General features: G+C 34.3%; 1 protein-coding gene across 1 annotated transcript in view; it reads right to left on the reverse strand.

Moving 5' to 3' along the window:
• Nucleotides 1-27,875, reverse strand: part of Ptpn22 (protein tyrosine phosphatase non-receptor type 22) — a 53,163-nt gene that overhangs the window by 10,916 nt on the left and 14,372 nt on the right. Inside the window, exons 9-18 of the mRNA XM_005337640.5 lie at nt 27,677-27,743; nt 26,426-26,503; nt 23,453-23,539; nt 9,624-9,700; nt 8,677-9,500; nt 6,850-6,933; nt 6,185-6,315; nt 5,105-5,132; nt 705-785; nt 241-356 (exon numbers count right to left, since the gene is read on the reverse strand). Of these exons, the coding sequence (XP_005337697.2) occupies nt 241-356; nt 705-785; nt 5,105-5,132; nt 6,185-6,315; nt 6,850-6,933; nt 8,677-9,500; nt 9,624-9,700; nt 23,453-23,539; nt 26,426-26,503; nt 27,677-27,743 (1,573 nt within the window). The remainder of the gene's footprint in view (nt 1-240; nt 357-704; nt 786-5,104; nt 5,133-6,184; nt 6,316-6,849; nt 6,934-8,676; nt 9,501-9,623; nt 9,701-23,452; nt 23,540-26,425; nt 26,504-27,676; nt 27,744-27,875) is intronic.

The following is a 27,875-nucleotide window of genomic DNA, read 5'->3' on the forward strand; positions in this document are numbered from 1 at the left end:
CCAGTAGTAAAGAAGTTGGTAGTTTCATTAAGCATCTCTTAAATTTATTAATCAGCCTTAGGGAGAAATAAATTCTCAAAGTATTTTCTTCATTTTGGCTTCTGTTAATTTTGATTATCATGAGATAAACAGTTTTAGTAAAGAGGTTTAATCTAATTTTCTATCTAAATGCTGGGGAAGAGAGAAACCTTTAGTAAGGAAAGCTACTGGCATGTTTCCTAAATCTCCAATCTTCTTTACCTTACTCCTTGTGAAGCTTTTTCCTGAAGTCTTCAATGTTTGTTTTGAAGATGTTGAATTTTTCATCATTTCAGAACAGCTAGTAGCATAAGTTTCTACAGATTTGGCCTGCATACCTTGAACAAAGATAAAAGGGGGGAAAATGTTTTGTTGCATAGTTTCTTAAGCTTTTAGGATATACATAGATATATATTCAGAAATACTCAATAATTCTTGACTTTCTTTGGCTTTATTTTTACTATATATTGTGGGCTTTAGAAAATTTGTTCTTTTAGCTCAGTAGAAGAGCATTTGCCTATCCTGCATGAGGCACCTGGGTTTGATACCCAGCACTGCAGAAAAAAAAAGAATATTTATTCCTTTATCTTATTTAATCATTCTTTGTTGTTTTTCATTTGGTCTTTATTTACCTTTTAACATTCTCAATTTTATAACTTTTTTGGAAAGAAAGTACTGCAACTTACAATCTTCATCAGCAAGAAAGAAGGATTCTAAGGTTCTTTCTGGGAGTGGAGGTGGTGAGGGAGAAGAATCTTGATGGAAATCTATAATGAGAAAAGTATACAACAAAACAAAACTATCAGCTAAGTCTTAATGTCAAAACCTTTTTGGCTAAGCCAGGCACAGGCACGGTGGCACATGCCTGTATTCCCCACAGCTCAGCAGGCTGAGGCAGGAGGAGCGTAAATTCAAAGCCAGCCTCAGAAAAAGTAAAGTGCTAAGCAACTCAGTGAGACCCTGTCTCTAAATAAAATACAAAATAGGGCTGGGGATGGGCTCAGTGATCCAGTGCCCCTGAGTTCAATTCCCTGTACCCACCCCCACAAAAAAGAAAGACTTTTGGCTTTATTTAACTTTTATAATTAATTTTATAATTAATTAACCAGAACCTCAAGACTTTGTTCTCCTCTCTCTTTAGCCAATATGTCTATGATTCATCAAAAACTTATAGCTCACTTGCAGATGAATTCTTCCAAAGAAATTGAAACTGAATTTAATCAAGCTTCTAATCCTAACTCCTATTTGACAGGGAAATCCAGGAAATAGAGGAACATATTAAATAAAATCTGAAAGTACATTTAGTCAGATTCAGAATTTTAAGCAGTCTTTAGTATAAATGTTCCACTCCCTTCAAGAAATACATGAGAAAATATAAAAAGGAAAGAACTGTTAAAGATTTTAAAAATACTTAGGTAATATATAAACCCAATGCAATGTATAGACTTTGTTTGAATCCAGATTCAAATAAATAAACATAGGAAGACATTTGAGACAAGTGGAGAAAACTGAACAGTTTCAATGTTATATTAAGAAATTACTATTAACCCAAAAATAATTAATAATAATAACATTATTATGGTAGGTTTAAAATATATTTAGAATTCTCCAGAATAAAGAATTTTAAATAACAGAGCTATTTTCCCATGATGTAAACTCCTAAAGATTCAGATGATGTTCCATTGACATAAGCTTCTCATTATACAGTGCTGAGTATTGTTAATATTATGTGCCTGGGTTGGAGCCCCAGTGGAACCATAACTAATAGGAAGTTCTCACTTTTGGGGCTGAGGTTGTGGCTCAGCAGTAGAGTGCTCATCTAGCACGTGCAAGGCCCTGGGTTCGATCCTCAGCACCACATAAAAATAAAGTAAAGGTATTGTGTCCAACTACTTCTAAAAAATAAATATTGTAAAAAAACATTATGTGAATACCTTTGAAAATGAAAGTACAGTTAAGTACTATTGTTTCACCTGTCATTGGTCACTGGAATTTTTTCAGGTCTTTGAATTTGTCTATTAAGCAAGTTTTCTTGTTTATTTCTCTATGCTGGGTAATACGTAAAAGTACGATATTTATTTCCAGCATCTAATATAATAACTGGCATATATAGGCATTTAATAAATATTTGATAAAGTAGTTTATCATTTAGTTTGCTATTAGGAAGTATTCTGAAAACTATAGCTGTCAACTATATCTGCTAGAATATATTAAAAATATCCTAGCAGATATCTTCCTAAAATACAATTTCATCTGAATACTCCACTGATGAAGGATTCACAGTATTGATTATTTACTGCATTAACACTGAATTTCTAGCAGGATACAGTGGCACATCCTTGTAATCCCAGTATCTCAGGAGACTGAAGCAGGAGGATTATAACTTTGAGGCCAGCCTGGGCAATTTAGCAAGACCCTGTCTCAACATAAAAAAATTAGAAGGACTGGGGATGTAGCTCAGTAGTAGTGAGTTCCTGGGTTAAATCCCCAGTACTGCAATTAACAAACACACAAACACAAAACTAAATTCCTTTGGCTATCTTTGTGTATGTGGTAAAATATACATAAGATTTACCATTAGTACATTCACAGTATTGTGCAACTAACACCACTAATTCCAGCACATTTCCTTTACTTCCAAAAGGAAATTCTGTATCCATTAAGTAATTACCCTTTATTCCCTCTTTCCCCTAGCCCTTGGTAAACTCTGATCTGCTTTGTGCTTTATAGATTTGCCTGTTAAAGAGATTTCATCCAACTAGCTTTCAGGTCCTTCAAATCTTGTTAAACTGCCCAGGCTGGCCTCTAACTTGTAATTCTTCTACCTCAGTCTTCTAAGTAGCTGGGATTACAAATGTGTACCACTACTCCTGAAAAAAGCAGAAATAATTTTTGAGACTTGCATTATTAATGATGGTAAAATCTATATAATGGAATGCTACTAATTTTTTTAACTAAATTTATTTATATGTGACTGCATGACCAATATGGTTCTGCAACATGTACACTCAGAAAAATGAGAAATTATATCCCATCGATGTTTGATATATCAAAGTGCATAAATGCAATCTACTCTCATGTATAATTAATTAAGACAAATAAAAAATTTTAAAATTTTTATTTTAATAAAATAAAAATGTACATATTAATGGAGTATACAATGTGATGTTTTGATACATGTATACAATGTGTAATGTTTAAGCCAGGTTAAATAAATCTATCTCCTCTAATGCATATCATTTCTTCATGATAAAAACATTCAAAGTCCTTGATTTTTACCTTTTGAAATATACAGTGTATAATTGTTTTTGGAGTCACCCTGCTATGCACTAGTACACCAGAACTTTATACTCCTATCTAATTATAACAATATCCACTGTTAAAATCTCCAGTTTCATCCATGTTGTCACAAGAATTTCATCTTTATTATGGCTGAATAGTATCACATTGTGTATACGTGCCATATTTAATTTATCCATTCATCAGTGGATGGAAACTTAGTTTGTTTTTGTTTCTGTTTCTTAGCTATTGTGCATAATGCTGCAATGAACATGGGAGGGCAGATATTTAACATACTGATTTCATTTTCTTTGGATACAGATCCAGTAGTGGGATTGCTGGGATATATGGTATTCTAACTTAAATTTTTAGGAACTTTCAAAATGTTTTCACTAATGGCTATGCTAATTTACATTCCCACCAATTTCCCATTCTGTAGGTTATCACGTCACTCTGATGGTTGTTTCCTTTGCTGTACTATTTATTTATTTATTTATTTATTTTTGCCTTTATATTTATTTTTTTATTTATTTATTTTTGCCTTTCTATGTTTTTGGAGTCTTGTCCAAATAAATCCTTGCCTATTCCAATATCCTGAAGCATTTTCCCTGTGTTTTTTCTAGTAGTTTCATAGTTTCAAATCATACATTTAAGTCTTTAATTTATTTTGAATTGATTTCTGTAACTGGAGAGAGATAGTACATGTGGGTTTCTGGTATGGTTTGGATATGAGGTGTGCCCCCAAAGCTCCTGTTTTAATGCAGGAATACTTGGAGTTTATGTAAAGTAACTGGATTGTGAGAATAGTTTACAATCAAACTAACTGGGTGGTAACTATAGGCATGACTGGAGAAGGTAGGTCACTTGGGGTATACCCTGGAAGGGTTCATCTTCCCTGAGGCCCGTTCTCCTTTTTCTCTCTGCTTTCTGGCCACTTTAGTAGAGCAGCATTCCCTTTACCACACCCTTTCACCACAATGTTCTGCCTCACCTTGAGCCCAGAGTAACTGAGTTGGTCCACCAGAGGCTGAACCTCTGAAACTGTGAACTAAGATATTTACTAACATTCCCAGCACCATTTATTAAAAATACCATCATTTTTCCAATTCATATTTATAGCATCTTTGTTGAAAATCAGTAGATGAATGAGTTTTCTTCTAAGATATCTATTATTTTCTTCTGGACTCTGTGTCTGTTTTTAATGTCAATATTATGCCATTTGGATTACTATAACTTTGCAGCATATTTTTTAGTATATTTTGAAGTTAGGTAGTATAATGCCTTTTGCTTTGTTTTTTCTCTTTATTAAATTATTTATTCTAATTGTTATATATGACAGCAGAATGCAATTCATCTCATATTATATATGGAGAGCACAATTTTTCAAGTCTCTGGTTATACACAAACTATTTTCACACCATTCGTGTCTTCATACGTGTACTTAGGGAAATGATATCTAACTCATTCCACTGTCTTTCCTACTCCCATTCCCCTTCCCTTTCATTCCCTTCCCTTGCTTTGTTCTTTTTGCTCAAGAGTGCTTTGGTTATTCAATTCTAAAAGATTCTATCTGAAATATGTTTTTAAAAGATTATATAAGGAACAGAATGCTAAAATCCATCTTCACCTTGCCCACAACAAAACAAATGTTGTAGTTTGAGAAAACCAGAAATAAATCAATAAATTAGCAGAGGTTACTTTGAGAACAATGAGACCTCCTGAAGTAAATTACTCTAAACTTAATGAATTGTTCTTACAGTATAAATACTAGGGGTAAATATCATATACAACCAAAAGAAATTTTTACCTGATTTGGGACTCTGGAGTTTTACGTTCTAAAAGAACAAAAGAAAATTGAAACAATTATGTATACACATTATACAAATTCAAAGCAATAAATGGCATTTCTGTAAATTATTTTTCAAAATATATCTATAGAGGTGAAATGTAGACCAAATTTTTCCTAATTCATAAGTGTGCTTCAGTACACAGTTTTATATAAAATTTTACATATTTTTTTCATATATCACATGGCAATTAGTCAAACATTGATCCCCTTCTGACGTATTTCTTTCCTATTAAAACACTTTCTTGAAAATTTACTTGGAATTAAGTTGTTGAAATTGTAGTCACTTCATGACATTAGAAAAGGAGTGATTGTTCTTTACTCTGAGAGTTAAGATAAAGACCATTACTTATGTACATATTATTAACATACAGTTACTAGTACATTAAAATTATAATTTAAGAGGTATAAAATATTTACCTATCATCATTGTAATGTAGGAACTTTTTAAGTGTTGAGTTAGTTACTTTTTTATTTTTGCAATTTTAATATTGTTGGTTCAAAGAATATACAGAAATGCATAGCAGATTGTTAGAAGTGTAGATTTTTTTTCTTCCAGATGCAGGAAACATATTCCAAAAGGTCTATCTTAAATAATATGTACACATGTCATTTTAAAAATTACTCTTTATAATGTTATCAAAACTAACATGGTACAGACTATGAAAAAGCTACCATAATATAAAATATTTCTTTGCCTTAACTTTAAGAACCAGCCCAAATGTTTCTTCTTTCACTGTCTTCTTGATCACTTCCAACCTGAAAGTATCTTCTATGCTTTGAATCCCCTTATCTTTTACAGAACATTGATCATATTTATCTTGCTATAATAAATATAGATAAGATGAAGACTTATATATATATCCTGTATCTCAACTTCAAGTTTCTTAAGGTCAATAATTGTGTCTTACACATTTTTCTTATTCCTCACATCCTCCAGAACATTGTATTTAATGTCTACTTAAGAGAATGATAGGTGCATGGAATGAAATTATAGTCTGTTCAATCTACATGAACCAAATCAGAAAAAAAGTTATTGACCTTGCTTGGCCTAAGTCTCACAGAGTCATCAAGTGTCTTTGATTCAGATGTTCCACTCCATTCCAGTGAGGTTCCAATTTTCACCTTCACAGTTGGAGATGAGGATATGGGAGCACTCGTTGAGAATTCACCTAGAAAAAAGTGAATATGGCCCAATTCTTAGAAGTGGTGCTCCTCTTTGAGAAATCAAATGTTTTGCTGGGTGTCATAGCACACACCTATAATCCCAGTGGCTGAAAGTTGAGGCAGGAAAATTGTAAGTTTGAGGCCAGTCTCAGCAAATTAGCAAGGCCATAAGCAACTTAGTGAAACCCTATCTCAAAAATTCAAAAGGACTGGAAATGGACTGGGGTTGTGGCTCAGTGGTAGAGTGCTTGCCTAGCATGTGAGAGGCACTGGGTTTAATTCTCGGCACCACACATAAATAAATAAAATAAAGGTCCGTAGACAACTATATATATATATATATATATATATATTTTTTTTTATATTATATTTTTTTTTAAAGGGGGATGGGGAGGCTGGGGATGTAGCTTGGTGGCAAAGCACCCTGAGGTTCAACCCCAGGAACAACAACAACAAAATGTTGCTCATCAGTAGTACACAGAACACTGAAGAAAACTGAGAAGTAGCACCATATTATATACTTATTCAACTGTACTCACCTGCTTCCTCTACTACAATAAAAGACTCAGGTGTCCGTTCAGGAAGTGGAGGGGGGATTTCATCATCCATTCTAGGAAAAGTTGCTATCCAAAATGTCAGAAATATAATCACAAGTTTTAATAAGAACAATCCAAAGGAAATTCTTTTATTATAACCTAATGCTAAACATAAATTTAATAGAATTTATATTTAAATTCCATTAAAGCACTAATAACTATCTAGCTGGTATTTATTCACTCAGGGATAAAAGCAGCAGAACAAATTTGTCTTTAGGTACAAACCCAGGAAGTTTTTACTTATTCTTCAATTTTTTTTATTTATTCTAAAAGCCCAAAAGTATTTTTGATTGAGTCACTAAGAATTAGGATGCTTTGGACTGGTTTCTGCATAACTCTTTCCTCTTTTTCTTTTCTTTTTATATTGAATACATAATAAAGTAAGCACTTTGACAAGCTGAAGATTCCGTTATACAGCAGATAAAATTATAAAGATTTTAGTATGCCTTCTTTATTCCACACAAAATCCCAAGAATATGGATGTTTTTCCTTTTATTTCTTTTTTACAAAACAAAGGTTTTACAGAAAATTTTAAATTCTGTTATAAGAAACTGCCACCAGATGGCATATGTGTCAATGTTGCTACAATCCTTGAAAATAAGGATTTGGGGTTTTTTTTTGTTTTTTTTTTTAATGATTATGATGATCTGAGAAATCTTAGGTATTTTTGGTTGTGTAGAAAAAGAAGAAACGCTTAAATATGAAACAAGATCAAAGTATATAAAGTAATAAAAGAAGAAACTTCCTAGAATTCAGATAAAATATTTTTGCAATAAAACTACAAATAATCTACACATCTATCTATAGAGAAACACTGTACATGGGCTGGGAGTGTAGCTCAGAGGACAAACCCTTGTCTGGCTGGGTTTTATTCCTGGGACCAACGAAAAGAAATTATAGAATAAAGGATGTCATAAAACAAAACTTTTTCTCTACTAAGTAGAATGTTCTTAGTAAATTATTTGATGGTATGCTTAAGAGAATTAAAATTACTCTTTACTTTCCCTCACCTGCTTTCACATCAAATTATTATAACCCGAGCTGGATATATAGCTCAGTGGTGAAAAACACGCATAGCATGCCTGAGGCTCTGGTTTCAATCCCTAGTAATAATTATAATAGTTTCTTAGCAGGATCTTCACTTCTACTTTCAGATGAATCCATTAAACAAAACAATATATATAATATGCAGAATCCAGAATTATAAAACAGATAAAATATGAAAGTAAAGGTGTGTCCTAAGATAAAAGTTTTACACAAAATACCAAGTAGATATTTGCATCTATTAAGTTATTACAAAAGGGCAGGAAATCAGGTCCTCCCCTTTCAACTCCTGCAGGAAAAGAATTGAATGCTTTAACAATATGTTAAACTCATTAGAGCAATATGATTGTGCAACACAACTTTCGGATGACATGTGATACTGCTGATCAGATATTTTCCACTGTTCTTTGGAAGCTGTTTATGTATATTAACTGTGGGCCTTTGATAATTTCTAGGAATGAGGACTGCCTCCTTCAGGAGTTCTCTTGTTGACTCAGATCCTTTATTAGATCTGAGTGCCTTCTCTACTACGTGTTTCATAGAATACTACATTTGATATTGTTTTCAGCTTATCACATTGTTAAAATACTCTGGAATTTATTTCTTTAAAGATGAGAAGAAGAAAAAGAAGCAGAGGAAGAGATGGGATAGGATGAGAAGAAACCAAATATTCTGTAGAGCAAAGTGAAATCTAACAGGCTACAAAAACTTTAAAAAGTAACTTACCCACTGTGATTGCTTCTTGTTTCAGTGATGGAGAAGAATTGGTCAGAGGATTCAATACCAAAGAATCATATGAATTATAATAAGAAAAAAGGGTTGAAGAGGATGTTGGCAATGAAGAAGAAGGCAAAACAGTTACATCTTGCTTTTCAGGTAAATCAAGGGACATTTTAGAGTCAGAACTACTTGGAGGCAATGATGAAAAATAAGGATCTTCCACCAAAGACATATAAGAACAGACACCAAATGCACTGGAGTCATGCTGCTTTTCATTAGAGGCATTACACATTTGGTGCTTAGAGTTATGTGGCAGTGAATAATTCAGTTCTTCTGAAGAAACGTGCATCACTCTTTGAGACTGCAATTTGACAAGATGAGAATCATGAGGTTGAGTTTCCAAATATGAAAAGGTTTCCTGAATGTTCAACTCCTTGCTTTTTCTCTGCTGTGTGAATTCAAAGGGAGTTGATTTGGTCCGTGTTATTGGCCCCTTTGAATTAAAACCCCTTCCTTCTGCATTTACAGGCTTAGCATTAGAATAAGCCCCAAACAAACTGGAGCTGAAGTCCAAACTTTGATGCTTGTGAAGGGGTTCCCCAACTATTGGTAATGGCTTAGTCTGCCATTTCGTGGTTGTGTCAGCATTTTTGTTACAATCATAATTTAACTCCAAAAAGTCAAAAGAAGGGCTTGACTTAGCAAAGTGCAAAGTGAAATCTTTTGCACTTATTTCAGAAGCCCTAAAGTTGAAGGAAGAAGCTTCTGCAATTTCTTCCTTTGTCCTTTGTTTGCTCTGCTGTTTCATCATTTTCTCTTCTTTTATGGTGCTGGAAAAAAAAAAGTAATGACAATACCATGCCTCAAAGAGGGCTTTTCCCAATGTAACAATGAAGTACAAGCATGATATTCTCCCAATTAGTCAACATTTGGGTATGTAAAATTGTACTCACCATTCTGGTAAATTAGGGGAACAAGAATTTGTTTGTTGAGTAAGATTTTGTTCAGGAATGAAGTATACTGCTTGAATCTTCAAAAGAAATAAATCAGAGATGGTTTTTTAGTAAGGCCATGTTCATGAAATATTTTTTTTTAATTTTTTTTTTAAAGAGAGAGAGAGAGGGGAGAGAGAGAGAGAGAATTTTTATATTTATTTTTTAGTTCTCGGTGGACACAACATCTTTGTTGGTATGTGGTGCTGAGGATCGAACCTGGGCCGCAAGCATGCCAGACGAGCGCGCTACCGCCTGAGCCACATCCCCAGCCCTCATGAAATATTTTAACATTCAGAGGACCAAGAAGTAATTTTTCAGGAAATATAAAAATCTAATTCATGAAAGATTTAGATGAGCTTCTGAAATATTGAACCCAGCAAAAACTTGTTCATATACTGAGATTAAAAGTATCAGAATAGGTCTGGGATTGTGGTTCAGTGGTAGAGTGCTTGCCTAGAACATATGAGATACTGGGTTTGATTCTCAGCACCACATTTAAAAAAATGAATAAATAAAGGTATAAAATAAATTTTTTAAAAAGTACTAGATAAAGGATAAATTTACTAATAGCATCATCTTTTCAACACAGGAGTTTTAAAATGTTCTTAGGGGTAACTTCAATCTTTAGAACATTCTAACTTCAGAAATTTTAGCATGTCAATCAATTAATAGGTGCTTATTAGGTCCCTGCATCTATCTCATCTTGTTTACTCTTCCTTCTCATTTGCTCCAGGTATAATGGTCTGCTTGCCATTCTTCACATGCCAAATTTGTTTCCAGTCCAATGCTTTTACACTTAGTATTCCCTCTGATTTATACACTCTTTTTCCAGATTTTACATGGTTGCCTCTTTCTAAGTAATTGGATCTCTGCTTAAATGTCATCTACATAAGGAAATTGTCCCTGAATACTCAACCTAGAGTCATATTCCCATACCTATGTAGCCACTCTCAATCTTTATTTTGTTAGAAATTAAGAAATTTGTTACTGGGGCTAGGATTGTGACTCAGCGGTAGAGCGCTCGCCTAGCACGTGCAAGGCCCTGGGTTCGATCCTCAGCACCACATTAAAAAAATAAATAAAATAAAGATACTGTGTCCAACTACAACTAAAAAATAAATATTTTTTAAAAAAGAAAAAGATGGGGTAAAGAGAGAAGATGGGAGGGGAGGGGAGGGAGGATAGTAGAGGATAGGAAAGGCAACAGAATACAACAGACACTAGTATAGCAATATGTAAAACAGTGGATGTGTAACTGATGTGATGCTGCAATCTGTATATGGGGTAAAAATGGGAGTTCATAACCCACTTGAATCAAAGTGTGAAATGTGATATGTCAAGAACTATGTAATGTTTTGAGCAACCAACAATAAAAATGAAAAAGAAATAAATAAATAAAAAAGAAAAAGAAATTTGTTACTGTGATTCATGGACTCTTAAGGTACCATTGATTAGAAAGCATATGCTGATTTCATGGATGGAGTTAGAGAATATCATGCTAAGTGAAGTACACTAATCCCAAAAAAACAAAAGCCAAATGTTTTCTCTGATACGTGGATGCTAATCCATAATGGGGGTAGGGCATGGGATGAGTAGAGAAACTTTGGATGGGGCAAAGAGGGGTAGGGCATGGGGTAGGAAAGATGGTGGAATGAGATAGACATCATTACCCTAGTTACATGTATGATTGCACAAACGGTGTGACTCTACTTTGGGTACAACCAGAGAAGTCAAAAATTGTGCTCCATTTGTGTACAATGAACCAAAAAGCACTCTGCTGTCATGTATAACTGATTAGAATAAAGTATATGCTGATTTCAGACATATGAAAATGTAAACAAAAATACTACTTGCTATGGGTTTGTGTCACCTCAAAAGGTATGATGAAATCTAACCCATGATATCTGTGAACATGATCTTATTTGGAAATAAGGTCTAAACAGATTGTAATTAGTTAAGATGAGGTCTGATACAGGCAAAGATTCGAGTATGATATCTAAAACACAATGAATGCAAAAGATTGCCAACAAACAGAGAAACAAGGAAAATGCAAGAAAGACTCTTCCCCTAGAGCTGTTAGAGCCTAGATCTGATAACACCTAGATTTCAGACTTCTAGCCTCCACAACCATTAGAAAATAAATCTCTGTTGTTTTAAGTGCCTCCTATTTGTAATACTTATTATACCAGCCCTAGCAAACTATTAATAGAGACTTTCATACTCACTTTTAATAATGGATAGAAAGACCAAATTGAAGATTGGTAAGGAAATAGAGGACTTGAAAAATACTGTAAGCTAAAGAGACATAACAAGCATATATAGAATACTCCACCCAACAGCAGCAAGAATACATATTCTTCTCAAGTGCAGAGAACATTCTCCTAGATAGGCCATATGCTAGACCACAAAACAAGTTTCAACACATTTTTAGAAGACTGCAATCATACTTTCTTAATCACAATGAAATGAAACAAAACTAGAAATAACACAAGGCATGTCAATTCCTTGTTGAGGACCTTAACATCAATATTCATAAAGGATACTATTTTTTTTCCCATACTGGGGATTGTGCTGAGCTTTCCCCAACCGTTTTAAATTTTCTTTTTTGAGACAGAATTTTGCTAAATTGCTGACACTGCCTCAACCTCCTGAGTTGATGGAATTACCGGGATATGCCTCTGTACCTAGCTTGTAATTTTCTTTTTCTTGGAGTATTCTCTTGTCTGGCTTTGGTAACAGGCAAATACTAAGAAATTTGTTACTGTGATTCATGGACTCTTAAACCTGAAAATTCAATATTAACACAATTAATGGATTAAACAAGAAATCTCAAAGAAATTAGAAAATACCTGAGACAAATGAGAACAAAAGACAACTAAAGTTATAAGAAACAGTGAAATCAGTGCTAAAAGGAAAACTTAACAGCTGTAACTGAATACATTAAAACAGAAAGATCCCAAATCTATAGCCTTTTATAAGGAACTAGAAAAAGAAAATTAAATCAAACCAAAGCTAGCAGAAAGAAGGAAATAGTGAAGATTAAAGTGGGAGATAAATTAAGACTAGGAAAAGACAGAGAACAAATCTAAAAGTTTGTTATTTGAAAAGATCAACTAAATTATCAAACCAAGATTTACTCTTTGGAAAAAAAGACTCAAATTACTAAAAGAAATGAAAATGTGGACATTACTACCACTTTTACAGTAATAAAAAGAATTATAAGAAAATGTGATGAACACTTGTACATCAACACATTGAATAACCTAGATAAAAATGGGTTTGCCATTTTTATCTAGGTTATTCCTAGTTTTTTCCAAAACTAAAGAAAAATTGAAAATCTGAATAGACCTACAACCTAAAACCTCCCAACAAAGAAAAGTCTAGTAGCAAAAGGCTTCTACCAAACTTTAACACCAAACCTCCACAAATTCTTTCAAAAAATTAAAAAATTAAAAAGCACCTGTCCTAACTCATTCTATCAACTTAGTATTTGCCTGTTACCAAAGCCAGACAAGAGAATACTCCAAGAAAAAGAAAATTACAAGCTAGGTACAGAGGCATATCCCGGTAATCCCATCAACTCAGGAGGTTGAGGCAGTGTCAGCAATTTAGCAAAATTCTGTCTCAAAAAAGAAAATTTAAAACGGTTGGGGAAAGCTCAGTACAATCCCCAGTATGGGAAAAAAAATAGTATCCTTTATGAATATTGATGTTAAAGTCCTCAACAAAATATTAGCAAACCAAACTCAACTGCATAATTTAAGGATTATACACCATCACCAAGTGGTATAAACTCAGCTGCATAATTTAAGGATTATACACCATCACCAAGTGGTATTTATTCTCAAAGCAAGGATAGTTCAACATGAAGAATTGCTATAATTCATCACAATAATAAGAAAAACCCCACATGATCATCTCAATCGATGCAGAAAAGTCTAAGATAAAAATACTTATCAAACCAGGAATATAAGAAAACTTCCTGGACTTGAGATGTAGCTCAGTGGGAGAGTGTTTGCCTACAATGTATGAAGCTCTGGGTTTGATCTCCAGTGATGCAAGAAAAAAAAAAAAGGAAACTTTCTCAACACTATTAATATCATATACAAAAATGCACAGCTAACAATATATTCAATGATGGAAGACTCAAAAGCTTTACAAGCCCTAAGAACAGAAGCAAGACAAGGATGTCAGTTTTGCAACCTATATTCAACATATATTGAAGTTGTAGAGTTCTAAAGTTCTAGCCTAAGCAATTACAAAAGAAAAAAAATGAAAGGCATCCAAATTGGAAAAGAGGAAGTAAAATTATCTTTATTTTCAGATATGATCTTCTGTCAGGAGGATTACACCAAAAACCTGCTAGGGGTGGGTGGGAAGAATAGAGGTATTTTGGACTAGGCGGGAATTTAGGGAAGGGAGGGATCATGGGGACAGGAATCAGATATTAATACCCTATGTGTATACATGGTTACATGACCTGTGTAACTCTACATCAGTACAACCAGACAAATGAAAAGTTATGCTCCATTTATGCATGATGTGTCAAACAAAATGCATTCCACTGTCACATATAACTAATTAGAACAAATAAAAAAATTTTTTAAACCTGCTAGAGCTAATAAATTCAGTAAAATTTTCAGGATATAATATCAATGTTGCATTTCTATATGTACTAGCAATGAACCATATGAAAAGAACATTAAGAAAATAATTCTATATATGACATAAAATAAGATACTTAGGTATAAATTTAACCAAGGAGGCAAAAAAACTTGTACACTGAAAACTAGAAGGCATTACTGAATGAAATTAAACAAAATATAAATATATATTCCATGTTCATAGAGTAGAAGCCTTTACATTCTTAAGGTAACAGTATTACCTAAAGTAATCTATAGGGTCATTGCAATGTTTATCAAAAGCCCAGTGGAAAGGTTTAAGAACTCATATTTCCTCATTTCAGAATTTGCTACAAATCTACAGTAATTAAAACACTGTGGGCCAGCCATAGTGGTACATGCCTAAGGCAGAAGAATTAGAGGCCAACCTGAGCAACATGGCAGGACTCCAACTCTTTAAAAAAAAAATACCAAAACAGTATGGTATTATTGTAGGATGGACTATAAACCAATGTAATAGAACAGAGAGCCTAGAAATAAACCCTTAATTATGTGGGCAAATGATTTTCAACAAAGGTGCCAAAATCGTTCAATGAAGTATAAATGGTTCTAGGAAAACTAGATATCCAAAAGAATGAGGTACCTTCAAAATATACAAAAGCATATCCAAGAATTAACATGAAATTTATCAAAGACAATTATGTATGGCATGTACATCTCTGTAAGAGCTAAAATGTTAAAACTAGAATCTTTTTTACAGAATGGATTTGACCATGATTTCTTGTATATGACACCAAAAGCACAGCAACGAAAGAAAAATAGACAAATTTAACTTCATCAAAATTTAAAACTTTTATGTATCAAAGGATACAATCAAGCTGAGTGCAAGGGTGCATGCCTGTAATCTCTGCAATTTGGGAGATTTGAGGCAGGAGGATCACGAGGTCAAGGCAAGCCCCAGCGTTTTAGTGAGACCTTGTCTCAAAAAATAAAAAGGGCTGAGGATGTAGCTACGTGATAGAACACCACTTGGTTCAATCCCCAGTACCACATTTAAAAAAAAAAAAAAAAAAAAGGAAAACGGATTGGAAAGAGGGGCTCACAACAGAGTAAAAAGGCAACCCACAGAATAGGAGACAATATCTGTAAATCAAATATATGATTCAGGGTTAATAGCCAGAATAGAGTACTCCTAAAAGTCAACAACAACAAAATAAAAACCCGATTCAAAAATGCGTAAAAGACTTGAAGGGATTTTTTTTGAAGAGATATTTTTCCAAGAAGTCATACAGCAGAGGATGCAGTTTAGTAGTGGAGTAGCTTGCCTATAAGACCCTGGGTTCAACCCCCAGGACTAAAAAGGAAAGAATCAGTGTATTTCATGTGAATTACCAAGAAGATATACAGATGCACAATAAGCATACAAAAGATGCTTAATATCACTAATCATTGGGAAAATGCAAGTCAAAACTACAATAAGATACTACTTCACTCCCATTAGGATGGCTATCATACAAAAGAAGGTGAAAAAAAAACCCAGAAAATACCAAGTATTGATATAACCACTTTGTAAAGTAGTAATAGAGATTTCTCAGAAGACTAGGAATGGGCCCACCATATGACTCAGCTATCCCCTCTTTGGTATTTATCCAAAAGAACTAAAATCAGGGGCTGGGGTTGTAGCTCAGTGGTGGAGTGCTTGCTTTGCATGTGTAAGGTACTGGGTTCAATCCTCAGAACCACATAAAGATAAATAAAGATATTGTGTCTATCTACAACCAAAAATTTTTTAAAAACCTACTATATACTATAGTGATATGTGCATACCAATGTTTGTTTATAGCAGCACAATTCACAGCAGCCAAGTTATGGGAACAGCCTAGGTGTCCCTCAGTAGACAATTGGATAAAGAAAATGTGGTATATATACACAATGGAGTTATACTCAGCCACAAAGAAGAACAGAATTGTGTCATTTGCCAGTAAATGGATGGAACTGGAGAATATAATGGTAAGTGAAATAAGCCAGAAACAGAAAATAAAGGGTAAAATGTTTTCTCATAAATTTGGAAGCTAGAGAAAAATAAGAAAAATTTTAAAAGGTGAATGGGGTCTCATGAAAATAAAAGGGAGAACTGTGGGATAGAGGAAGGGGGAGCAAAGGGGAGGAAGGAGGGATGGAAAAGGGAAGGAACAGCAGAATGAAATTAACCAAAACTATGTCATGTGCATGTATAAACATATCACAATGAATTATATTTTTATGTATAACTATATTGCACCAATTTAAAAAATACCAAGTATTGGCAAGGATATAGAGAAAGCATAAAGTTTGTGTACTACTAGAGGAAATGTAAATGGTACAATTTCTGTGAAGAACAGTATGGTGGTTCCCCAAAAAACTAAACATAAAATTACCATATGATCCAAAAATTCCACTTCTGAGAATTGAAAGCAAGGACATGAGATATTTGTATACCCACATTTATAGCAGAATTACTCATAACTGCCAAAATATGAAAGCAACTCAGCTGTCCATCAGTGGATGAATGGATAAATAAAATGTGGTTAAACAATGTAATATTGTTCAATCTTAATGAGAAAAGAAATTCTGACATGTGCGGATAACCTTAAGGACATTAGCCATGTGAAGTAAGCCAGACATAAAGGTAAAGTTCATTCCTTTGAGATACCTACAGTAGTTGAATTCATAGAGATATAAAGTAGAATTTTGGCTAGGTTTGGCCTAAAATCCTTGTGGTTCAGGAAGCTGAGGCAGGAATATGACAAATTCAAGGCCAGCCTCAACAAACTTAGTGAGACCCTGTCTCAAAATAAAAAATAAAAGGAGGATCAGGGATGTAGCTCAGTGGTAAAGCACTCTAAGGTTCAATTCCTGACACACATACTCCAAAAAAAGAATGTAGAATATTGGTTTCTAAGAGCTAGTGGGAGGGGAGAATGGGCAGGTATTGTGTACAGAGTTTCTGTTTAGGATGATGAGAAAATTCTGGAAGTAAAGAGTGATGATGGTCACACAAATTGTAAATGTATTTGATACTACTGTACTGTACGTTTAAAAATGGAAAACTGAAATGATGTATTTACCCCAATAAAAATATTAATTAGAAAATGTCTCCTTTTCCATTTCCTGGTGTACAAAATATATAAAATTAAGTTAATTCTTCCTTAAACATTTGGTAGAATTCTCTGATGAAACTTGTGAACCTGGAGATTTCTTCTTGGAGAGTTTTTAAATTATAATTTAATTAATTATTAAGAATTATTCAAGTTATGTCATGCTGAGTGAGTTATGGTAGATTGTATTTTTCAAGGAAGTAAGCCATTTTGTCCAACTTTTCAAGTATCTGTGTGTACAGATGTTATACTATTCTTTTATTATCCTTTTAGTATCTGCAGGATCTATACTGATAGTCCCATATCACTTCTGGTATTGGTAATTGTTATTATTTCCCTTTTTATCTTTGTCAGTCTTAGAGGTTTATCAATTTTATTGATGTTTTCAAAGATTCACTTATTTCTCCATTTTGGGGGGTTTACTGATCTTCTCCATTATTTTTCTTTTTGTTATGTTTTCAATTTCATTGATTTCTGCCCACTATTATTTATCTTTTTCTATATTCTTGAAATGAGAGCTTAGATTATTGAATTGAAACTTTTAAAAAATATATTTTTAGTTATAGATGGACAAAATACCTTTATTTATTTTTATGTGGTGCTGAAGACCGAACCCTGTGCCCCATATATGCTAGACAAGTACTGTACTTCTTTTTTTTTTAAATATTTAATCACAATACCTTTATTTCACTCATTTATTTTTTATGTGGTACTGAGGATCGAACCCAGGGTCCTGCATGTGCAAGACGAGCACTCTACTGCTGAGCCACAACCCCAGCCCCAAGTACTGTACTTCTAAGCCACAACCTCAGCCCAAATTGAAACTTTTATTAGTTTCTAATATGCACAAATCCCAGTGACTCAGGAGGGTGAGGTATGAAGATTGCATATTTGAGGCCAGCCTAGGCAAGTGTCTAGACCCTGTCTCTAAAAGAATTAGAAAGGCTAAGATGTAACTCAGTGGCACAGTGCCCCTAGGTTCAATCCCCTGTACTGAAAAAAAAAAAAAAATTTTTAATAAAACATAAATTTCCCTCAGTACTGTTGGAGCTCTATCCTATAAATTTTGATATGTTGTATTTTCATTTTTGCCCAATTCAAAGTGTCTTTTTCAAAAATTTCTGGCCAGGCACTGTGGCTCACTCCTGTAATTCCAGTAGCTCAGGAGGCTAAGGCAGGAGGATTGCAAGTTCAAAACCAGCCTCAGCAATAATAGCAAGGTGCTGAGCAACTCAGTGAGACCCTATCTCTAATAAAATACAAAAAAAGGCTGGGGATGTGGCTCAGTGGTTGAGTGCCCCTGAGTTCAATTTCTGGTACCCACCCTCAGTTTTTTTTCCTGAAGACTTTCTCTTTATCACTATTTGAGGAGGCATCCTGGGAGTGTGCCTTTGACCTGCAACATACCATACCACATCTCTGTGAGAAAAGAGAAAGGCAAGCTGCAACAGCCATACTTCTGGATGTCCGTGACTTCTGCACCACTGTCCAGCTCTACAAAAATAACACTCTATGCCACCATAGTAGGCTCACTTTTTTTCTTTGGTTCCTAGGATTAAACCCAGGGGTGTTAACCCCTGAGCCACATCCCCAGGCCTGTAGAGATGGCCTGGCTAAGTTGTCCAGGCTGGCCTGCAATTGCTGCAGTCCTCCTTGAGTCAGTCTCTCCTGAGTTTCTGGAGATTACAGGCTTGAGCTACCATTCCCAGCCTGGCCTGAACTAATTCTTCAGATGAAAATAAGACCAGCTTGTTGAATGAAAGGGTCAGGAGTAGAGGATAGAGAAAATCCTGTTCACAGGGACCCTACTCTGCTCCCCTCCACCCAAACAGGACAGGCTGGAGTGAAAAGGGAATTAGTTTCCCCTAGAGGCATTATGACTAGGTACCCTGCTGTGATACCTAACTCTAGCCTATTTTCTATATGCCTAATTTCTAGCAGTCAATTGTTTTGGCATTAATGTTCCAATTGGGGAATTTCCAGTCCTAACCCTTCAGCTACAAAGGGAATTCAGGGTTTTTGCAAACTTTAGATGTTCTCTGGGTTCCCATGTGCCCTTGAGTCCCGTTACCCCAAAGGGGGCTAGGAATGTTTGGACCTGGGACCTGCCAGAGGTTTAGCCATTGCTGAGATTTGCATGGGAAGATTGCTCAGTGCTAGGTCTAAGGGTAGGAGGCATCTGCCAAGGGAGAAGTGCTGTTTTGTCCCCAGCTATTTCTTTTCAGGGTGCTGGGGATGCATTTCTACACCTATACCTCAATGCTAGGTAAGTGCTTTCTGTGTGAGCTATGTCTCCAGTCCTGTACATTTTTTGAGATCCTGACAGGTTGTCTAGGCTCTCTGCACTTGATTTATCTTCCAACCTCAGACAAGTAGTTGGCATTATAGTCATGTACTACAACCCAGCTGAACATCATCTTTAATAAACTGTTTTCTTGAAACGAAACAAAAAGACTTCCTCTTTAGCCCAAAGGATTATTAAAAGGGTGTGGTTTGGTTTCCAAATGTTTGGATGTTCTCTTGGTATCATCCTGTTACTGATTTCTAGTTTGATTCCACTGTGATCAGAGGATACATTCTCTGTGATTCCAATTCTTTTAAATTTTTGATATTTGTTTTATGACTCAGGATATTGTCTATGTTCAAGGGGCACTTTAAAAGAATGTTAATTTTTGTGTTGTTGAATGGAATATTCTATGAGTACTAATTTGATCCTATCAGTTGATGGTGAGTTCTATATTCTTGATGATTTTCTGTCTAATTGTTCTATCAATTATGGAGGGGGGGTTATTGAAATCTCTAATTATCTGTGTGTTTTCTCTTTTTAAAATATTTTACTAAATATCATTAATGGGCCTTTATTTATTTATTTGTTTATATGCAGTGCTGAGAATTGAACCCAGTGCCTCACACATGCAAGGCAAGCACTCTACTGAGCTACAACCCCAGCCCCCCTTGTGCTTTCTCTATTCCTCCTTTTTCTTTTTTTGTTGCAGCTCTGTTGTTTGGTCCATAAAATTTAGGTCTACTACATCTTTTTTTGTGGACTGCTCTTTTTTTTTTTAAATCATTATATAATGTCTTTTCCCATCTCAATAATGACTTTTTTGGCTTTGGTCTACTTTATCTGATATTAATATAGCTATTCCTGCTTTCCTTTGACTTATGTTTATATGATATATCCTTTTCCTAACCCTTTCAGTCAACCTCTATATTCAAAGTGAGTTTCTCATAGATAATAATATTTTTATTCACTCTGCAGCAAATATAAATTGGTATATTTAGACCATTTATATTTAATGTAATTATTGATGTGATTTGGTTTAATTCTGACATTTTATTTTGGTTTTCTATTTGTCTTCTGTTTCTCATTTCTCTCTCTTTTTTTTTCTTGAATTTTTCCCTTTCCTGAATCTTTTAGAATTTTATTTAATTTACCCGTAGTTGTTTTTTTCTTTTTCTTTTGTTTTGTTTGGGTACTAGGGATTGAACTCAGGGGCACTTGACCACTGAGCTACATCTAAAGCCCTATATTTTGTATTTTTTAAATTTAGAGACAGGATCTCACTGAGTTGCTTAGCACCTCACTTTTGCTGAGGTTGGCTTTGAACTCTCAATCCTCCTGCCTCAGCCTCCCAAGCTGCTGGGATTACAGGCATGTGCCACCAACACACGTCTAAATCAATCAGGATCACTCCAGGTGAATTTGGGCTGACTAAATACACAGATACAGGAAGTACATTTTTCTTTGGGATTATTCAGCAAAGCCTCTCTGCTTCGGCTCCCACAAGGGAGGCGAGGGAGGCAGACAAAAGAGGAGGAGGATGTTCTGAAGCCCCTTCCTATTGAGGGGAAGACACAAAGAGGAGGGGTCAGGTTTTGGGGTTGAGTCTAGCTTCCTGATGTCTTGTGGTGAGCAGATTGACTGACATCTTGGAAGGTCACACCCAACTCTGGTGCTATGTGGGATTAAAAGGCTGAGCAAGCGAAAAGGACACATAACGTGCATATCCCAGTTAGAGAGGCAGTGTCAGTCCAGTCCACTCATGTACTCATGCTCATAGTTCACACACACACAGCCCATGGTTGGCTCGCAACATGCCTACCTGTAGTGTTTTTAAGAGTGTGTGTATCTCTTTCTTTCTTTCTGTGTTGTTAGTGATTGAATTCAGGGTCTTCCTTGTTATCACAGACCTATACCCCCAGCCTGTATCTCTTTATATAGATTTTTTAGTGGTGGCTCTAGGTATTTCATATATTACATGTATTATTTATGTTATATAATATGAAATGTTATATGTAAGTATGCTTGTATATACAGATATAGATATAAAATCAGTTTACTGGTGTTATCACTGTACCAGTTCAAGTATAGAAATCTTATCTCTTTTACCTTTCCTGCTACTATAATATAATCATCTTAAACATTTCTCCTAAGATATTTCAAACGACATCAGACAGTATTATATTTTTGCTTCAGTTGTCAATTGGTATTTGGCCAAATTGTAATAGTTTTATCTTAGAACTTCAACTAAGAAATCCTTTGTACATTTTAAAATATTCTCAGGATCTAATGATATAAGGAACTGATCAACAAAATAAAGGGACAACCTATATGAAATGGAAGGAAATATTTGTAAACCATAAATCTGATAAAGGGTTAATATCTAAAATATACAAGAAATTCATAAAACTCAATAACAAGAAAACAACCTGATTTAAAAATTTGTAAAGAACATGGAAAGGTGATTCTCAAAAAAACATTCAAATGGCGAACAGGAATATAAAAAATGTTCAACTTGCAAATTAAAACCAGAATGAGGTATCCTCTCATGCTCCTTAGGATGCTATTACCAGAAAGACAAGAGCTGGGGTATAGCTCAGTGGTGTATGCACAAGGCCATGGGTTCAATTGCTAGCACCCAGGGCAGGAGGAAAGACGAGAGAAGAAGTATTGGCAAGGATATGGAAAAAATGGAACACTTATACAGTGTTGGTGGGAATGAAAACTAGTACATCTATTATAGAAAACAATATGAATATTCCTCGAAAAGTTAAAAATAGAACTACCAAAAATAGAACTACCATATGATCTGAGTATATCTAAAGGAATTGAAATCAGTATACTGAATAGATGTTTGTACTCCTTAGGTTTTTTTTTTTTTTTGCAGCATTATTTACAATAGCCAAGATATGAATTTATCCTAAATGTTCATCAATGGATGAATAAGAAAACATGCTCATGTGCACAATAGAAAACTATTCTGCCTGAAAAAGAAGAAAATTCTGTCATTTGTAATGGAGACACAAATACTGCATAATGTCACATGTGGAATCTAAAAAAGTCAAACTCATAAAAGTAGACAGCACAATGCTGATTACCAGAGACTGGGGAAAGGGAGGTATTGTAGGGATGCTGGTCAAGGGATATGAAATTTCAGTTAGAGAAGATGAATAAATACAAGATGGTGATTTATAGTTAATTACAATATGTTGTATACTTAAAAATTGCTAAGAGCATAGATTTTTAAAGGTTCTCACCACAAAAAAAAAATGATAGGTCTGTTAATTAGCTTAAGTTAGTCATTCCACTATGTGTACATGTATTAAAACATCATGTTGTACACCACAAATGTAGAGAATTTTTATTTAACAAATTTTTCAAACTTAAAATTTTTGATGGGAATCTACAAACAAAATAAGACTAGTGTGGCCATGACTTCATTTTATATTTGTCACTTATACTTCTAACTTGCCAACAACTGTCTAAAACATGGGATCACAATATATGTTTGCCCTGAGTAAGTAAACTGTTTTCTAACTTTAGCTGAGAACTGTAAATAATAAGTTAACCAAAAGATTAATTTTCTAAGTTTCTTTTACCTCAAATTAATTTTTCCTCCACTGGAGATTTTCAGTGCAGCCCTATGCACACCTGATATTCTAATTTAGTTGACTGTAAATAGATAAATCATACAACTAACCTGAGAATGGAAAAAAATTACAAAGTATCCAATTTAAACTTTACCTCTCTCCCAGAGTATTTATCTCCAGTGGCATCCAGGTGTCTCTTAAATAATTCTACCACAGCATTGTAGACCAGTTCATACTGTTCCTGAAGAGCATCATAAACCAGAACAAATAAAGAAAACCAAAAATCTTGGTGAACTACAGAACAAGATTTCAGGAACATAAATACCCATCAAATATCAATATGGCAGACCTGAGAGGACCACCCAACATAATTTATTAAACTTAATAACAATGCCTTATGTTTATGTAGTCCATTTCAGATTTCAAAGCACATTTAGGCTACTAGAAATAGCTGAATATTTTACATCATTTTAGCTAATGTACAAGATCTTATGGCATATTTCTTTTATGTTTTAACCCCACTTTCTTATCTTTCCTTCCATTATCATTTCTTCCATTATCATTCCTTTAATTCTGTTTTCTTTGCTCACAATTAAAAAATTTATTTAATCCTAGATGCATTTCATGTAAGCCACCTTTACTTTTCTGGAAAAAGGTAGATAACAGTTGGCATACAGAAAGAGAGAGAGAGAGAGCGCTAAAATATGTCTTATCTAACTTGACAATTGCTCTGTGAAGTAGGTAGGTTATTATGCCTATTTACAGACCATTTATCCAAGGTCATTCAGAAGTAATTTCTAGAACTTGGTTTAAAAACTGAATCAAGTTGCTGAAACTTTATCCTAGTAGAAATATCAAAGAAAAATAAATGTGTGAATAAGGCTTGGAAATTTGTGATTATAAAAGGATACCCATAGAGAAATGATACCTCTACTATTATAAGGTTTATGGATTTTCACTACTGAGTGTTTTCCTTTATGTCTACTCAACTACTTTCTCTGATATATTACACAATCCCACTCAAATTAAAAAAAAAAAACTCTTTCTAGAGGTACTTTTAGCAGGAAAACAATGTAGGGTCTTATATTACCCAACAGCTATGGTACACTCTTTTAATTTTTTTTTTTAAGAGAGAAAAATCAAACAGGAAATACTCATCTGGCTACACTGCCATTTTGTGGTTAAAGTAATATCAGAAAAAGCAGCTATGATGTTAAGATATTTGTTCAGCGAGTCATTGATAATGCCAAAATGTGAGGGCTTTTTCAGCTGTCTCTTGAAAGTAGGGTCTGGACTTAGTGAGACCCTGTCTCAAAATAAAAAATAAAAAGGGCTGGGATATGGCTCCGTGGTTAAGTGCCCCTGGGTTCAATCTCTGATACCACACACACACACAGTAGACCTGGAGTAGAATTTTTCTAAAATGGGGTATGGTTTTATTAATGTAGTATTACAACTGGGTTGCATACTTCTGTATTTTTATGGATCACCCTTCTTTCAAGTCTGACAGCACCAAACCAGCTAATGCTTTCATTTCACATAAACTTTCCCCTCATAGGTTGATTGTAGAAAACACCTACAGTCAACACATAAAAAAAGATTTTTTTTCCACAAGCTATTAGTGGAAAGCCTGTGTGGGCCCAACAAATAGTTTTTTTCCTTCATATTTTCCCTTCAGTTCACAACTTCTAGATTAGAATTTCTAAACTGCCATTGTCAGTTGTTTTATCTTTGAATCTAGGTGCAACTTCATTTATAAGTGCTTGAAACACTTTGGGGTCTTCCTACTTCAAAGTAAACAATTATGCAAAAACAAAAAATCCTGGCATATACTAAACATCAATAAATAAATGATGAGTGAAAGAGGAAATGTTAAATTCCATCTTAAAGATAAGACCACTTAGAAATTACTGATACAGATTCATGAGTGAAATTAATATTGTAGTCTATGAAAGATTTGAGCTAGGAAGAGATCCTAATAGAGTAAACAAGCATGGGTAATCTGAGGGAGGGTTTAAAGATACATAATATAGTATGATTGCAATTATTTTTTTAAGTATGCATACACTAAGGACTAGAAAAACTATAGAAAATGGTAACTATCTCTAGATAATATATATATATATATATATATATATATATATATATATATATATATTATTATTTATTTTTTGTACTGAGGATTGAACCCAGGGGCACTGAAGCCACATCCCCAGTCATTTTCTACTTTTTTTTTATATTTATTTTTTAGTTGTAGGTGGACATAATAACTTTATTTCATTTTTATATGGTGCTGAGGATTGAACCCAGTGCCTCACGTGTGCTAGGTGAGCGCTTTACTACTGAGCCACAACCTCAGTTCCCCTTTTCTACTTTTTATTGTGAGACAAAGTCTCACTAAATTGCTGAGGCTGGTCTTTAACTTATAATCCTCCTGTCTCAGCCTCCAGATAGTAAATCCAGTGGGGACTATAGACATATTCCACTGTACCCTGCTAGAATATGATTGATTTTAATCTGAATTTTTGTGGTTTCCTAAAATGAACATTTAAACAGTTTAAATGTTACTACCTTCTAAACTAGAAATTATGATTCCTGGACTGGGGATGTGGCTCAAGTGGTAGCGGGCTTGCCTGCCACGCGTGCCGCCTGGGTTCGATCCTCAGCACCACATACAAACAAAGATGTTGTGTCCGCTGAAAACTAAAAAATAAATATTAAAATTCTCTCTCTCTCTTAAAAAAAAAAACAACCTTTATGTACCTCACAGCCCCCACCAGCTATTTTTTTTTAAAAAAGAAAGAAATTATGACTCCCTGCTTTTCTTCATTTCAGAGATTACTACAAAATTTCTAGTTGACATGAAAGTCCCTTAATACATTCTTAATAAGAAATATAATAATGGCTTCTTAACATTTTCCAAAATGACAGTTAAATATGAGGAATGAAAATAATTTGACTCAGGATGAGGGATATATAAAAAATACTGGGAAAAGAGTTAGAGAAGAGCATTTAGTAGCAAATTGGTGTTACAACAGCCAGTGGTTTGGGGATATCTTACCATTAAACATAGAAATGAAGCGAGACTCATAAATACATGTTCTGATCTGTTCACTATAGTGCATACCTGAGTTTGAACTAACGAAGGCCTCTGTGTTCTCATTTCCTGAATCAAGCTGAAAACACTGAAGTTCTCAGGAATTATCTATTAAATAAAAGGGGAAATATCTTATTCCTTTATATCCTTTGTTAACAAATCATTCCTACTCTTTCATAGTCTTATACTTCTGTGACATCTGCTCTCTTACCGTGGGATAATATCAGAAAAAAATGCATTTTTAAAAAGAATATAGTTTCTCATCAGTTGCATCATGATTTAAAGACTTGTATTTTCCTTAGAAAAGATTTTAAAACAAGTTTAAAGTGAGTTCACATGGGGGTGATCAAATGACTGAAACTAAAGATACACGAGACAAGGCTCAGTAGATAAGCAAATATGAGAGTTTTATGAAATAAAAGAAATTAGCAGATGGATCCAAAGCCCATATTTTAAATTTCCCATGTCCTAGTTGGTATTTATTAATTATTTATAAAGGGCTGTGGATGGGAATAATTGTCTATCATATGAAAAACCCAGGGTTTAATCCATGGTAGTGGAAAAAAAATGTTAAAGGGGGCCGAGGTGTCGCTCAGTGGTAGAGCACTTGGCTACAATGTGTGAGGCACTGAGTTCAATTCTTAGCACCACAAAAAATAAATAAAAGTTAAAAAAATAAAGACTAAAAATAATAAATGCTCAGTAAAGGTAAAGTGCCCTGGATTCAATCCCTAGATTCCCCCTTACCCCTCCCCCCAAAAGATTTTTTGGTTAAAATACAAATTTTGATTGTGATAAGTTAAGTCCATCATCCATCTGCTAAAGCAGTTTGGATGAAAAAAGGGCAAATAACTATGTAATTTGGGGCAGTGGTTCTCAAATTTTAGCATGCACATGAGTCACATAGAGAGTTTTCTAGGCTACAACTCCAAAACTTCTGTGATCAACCCATGGTATAAAGCCGAAGTATTTATGTTTCTAATAACTTCTCAGATAATGCTGCTGTTTCTGTCTTAGAAGGGCCACACTTTGCGGTGCTGAGGATCAAACTCAGGTCCTCATGCAAGCTAAGTACTGTACCACTGAGCTACCCTCAGCACCCAGGACCATACTTTAAGAACGACCTACTTAGGAAATGATGTTTAATCATCTGACAAAATGGGTCTACATGTGAATTTTCCACAAAAGATGAATCATGAGAGTGTTTTGAAAAACCAACTATTCCTAAGTCTGAAAGCAATGGAGTAAGCAAACAGGAAGTTCATGCTGAAAGAAACTTACCCCATCTTTAAGCAACATCCATGTATAATCAATAGCACAAATAACACCTGTCCTTCCACAGCCAGCACTGAAATTAAAGATCACAGTTACATGTATACTTGTAGAGAGTGGATCATTGACAATAGCCAGAAAATTTCAATAGCAGATTTGAAAAAAGAAGAAATCTGAAGGTAAATAAATTTTTTAAACCCTACCATTT

The sequence above is a fragment of the Ictidomys tridecemlineatus genome, chromosome 11 (genome assembly GCF_052094955.1).
Source record: "Ictidomys tridecemlineatus isolate mIctTri1 chromosome 11, mIctTri1.hap1, whole genome shotgun sequence".
Lineage (NCBI taxonomy): Eukaryota > Metazoa > Chordata > Mammalia > Rodentia > Sciuridae > Ictidomys > Ictidomys tridecemlineatus.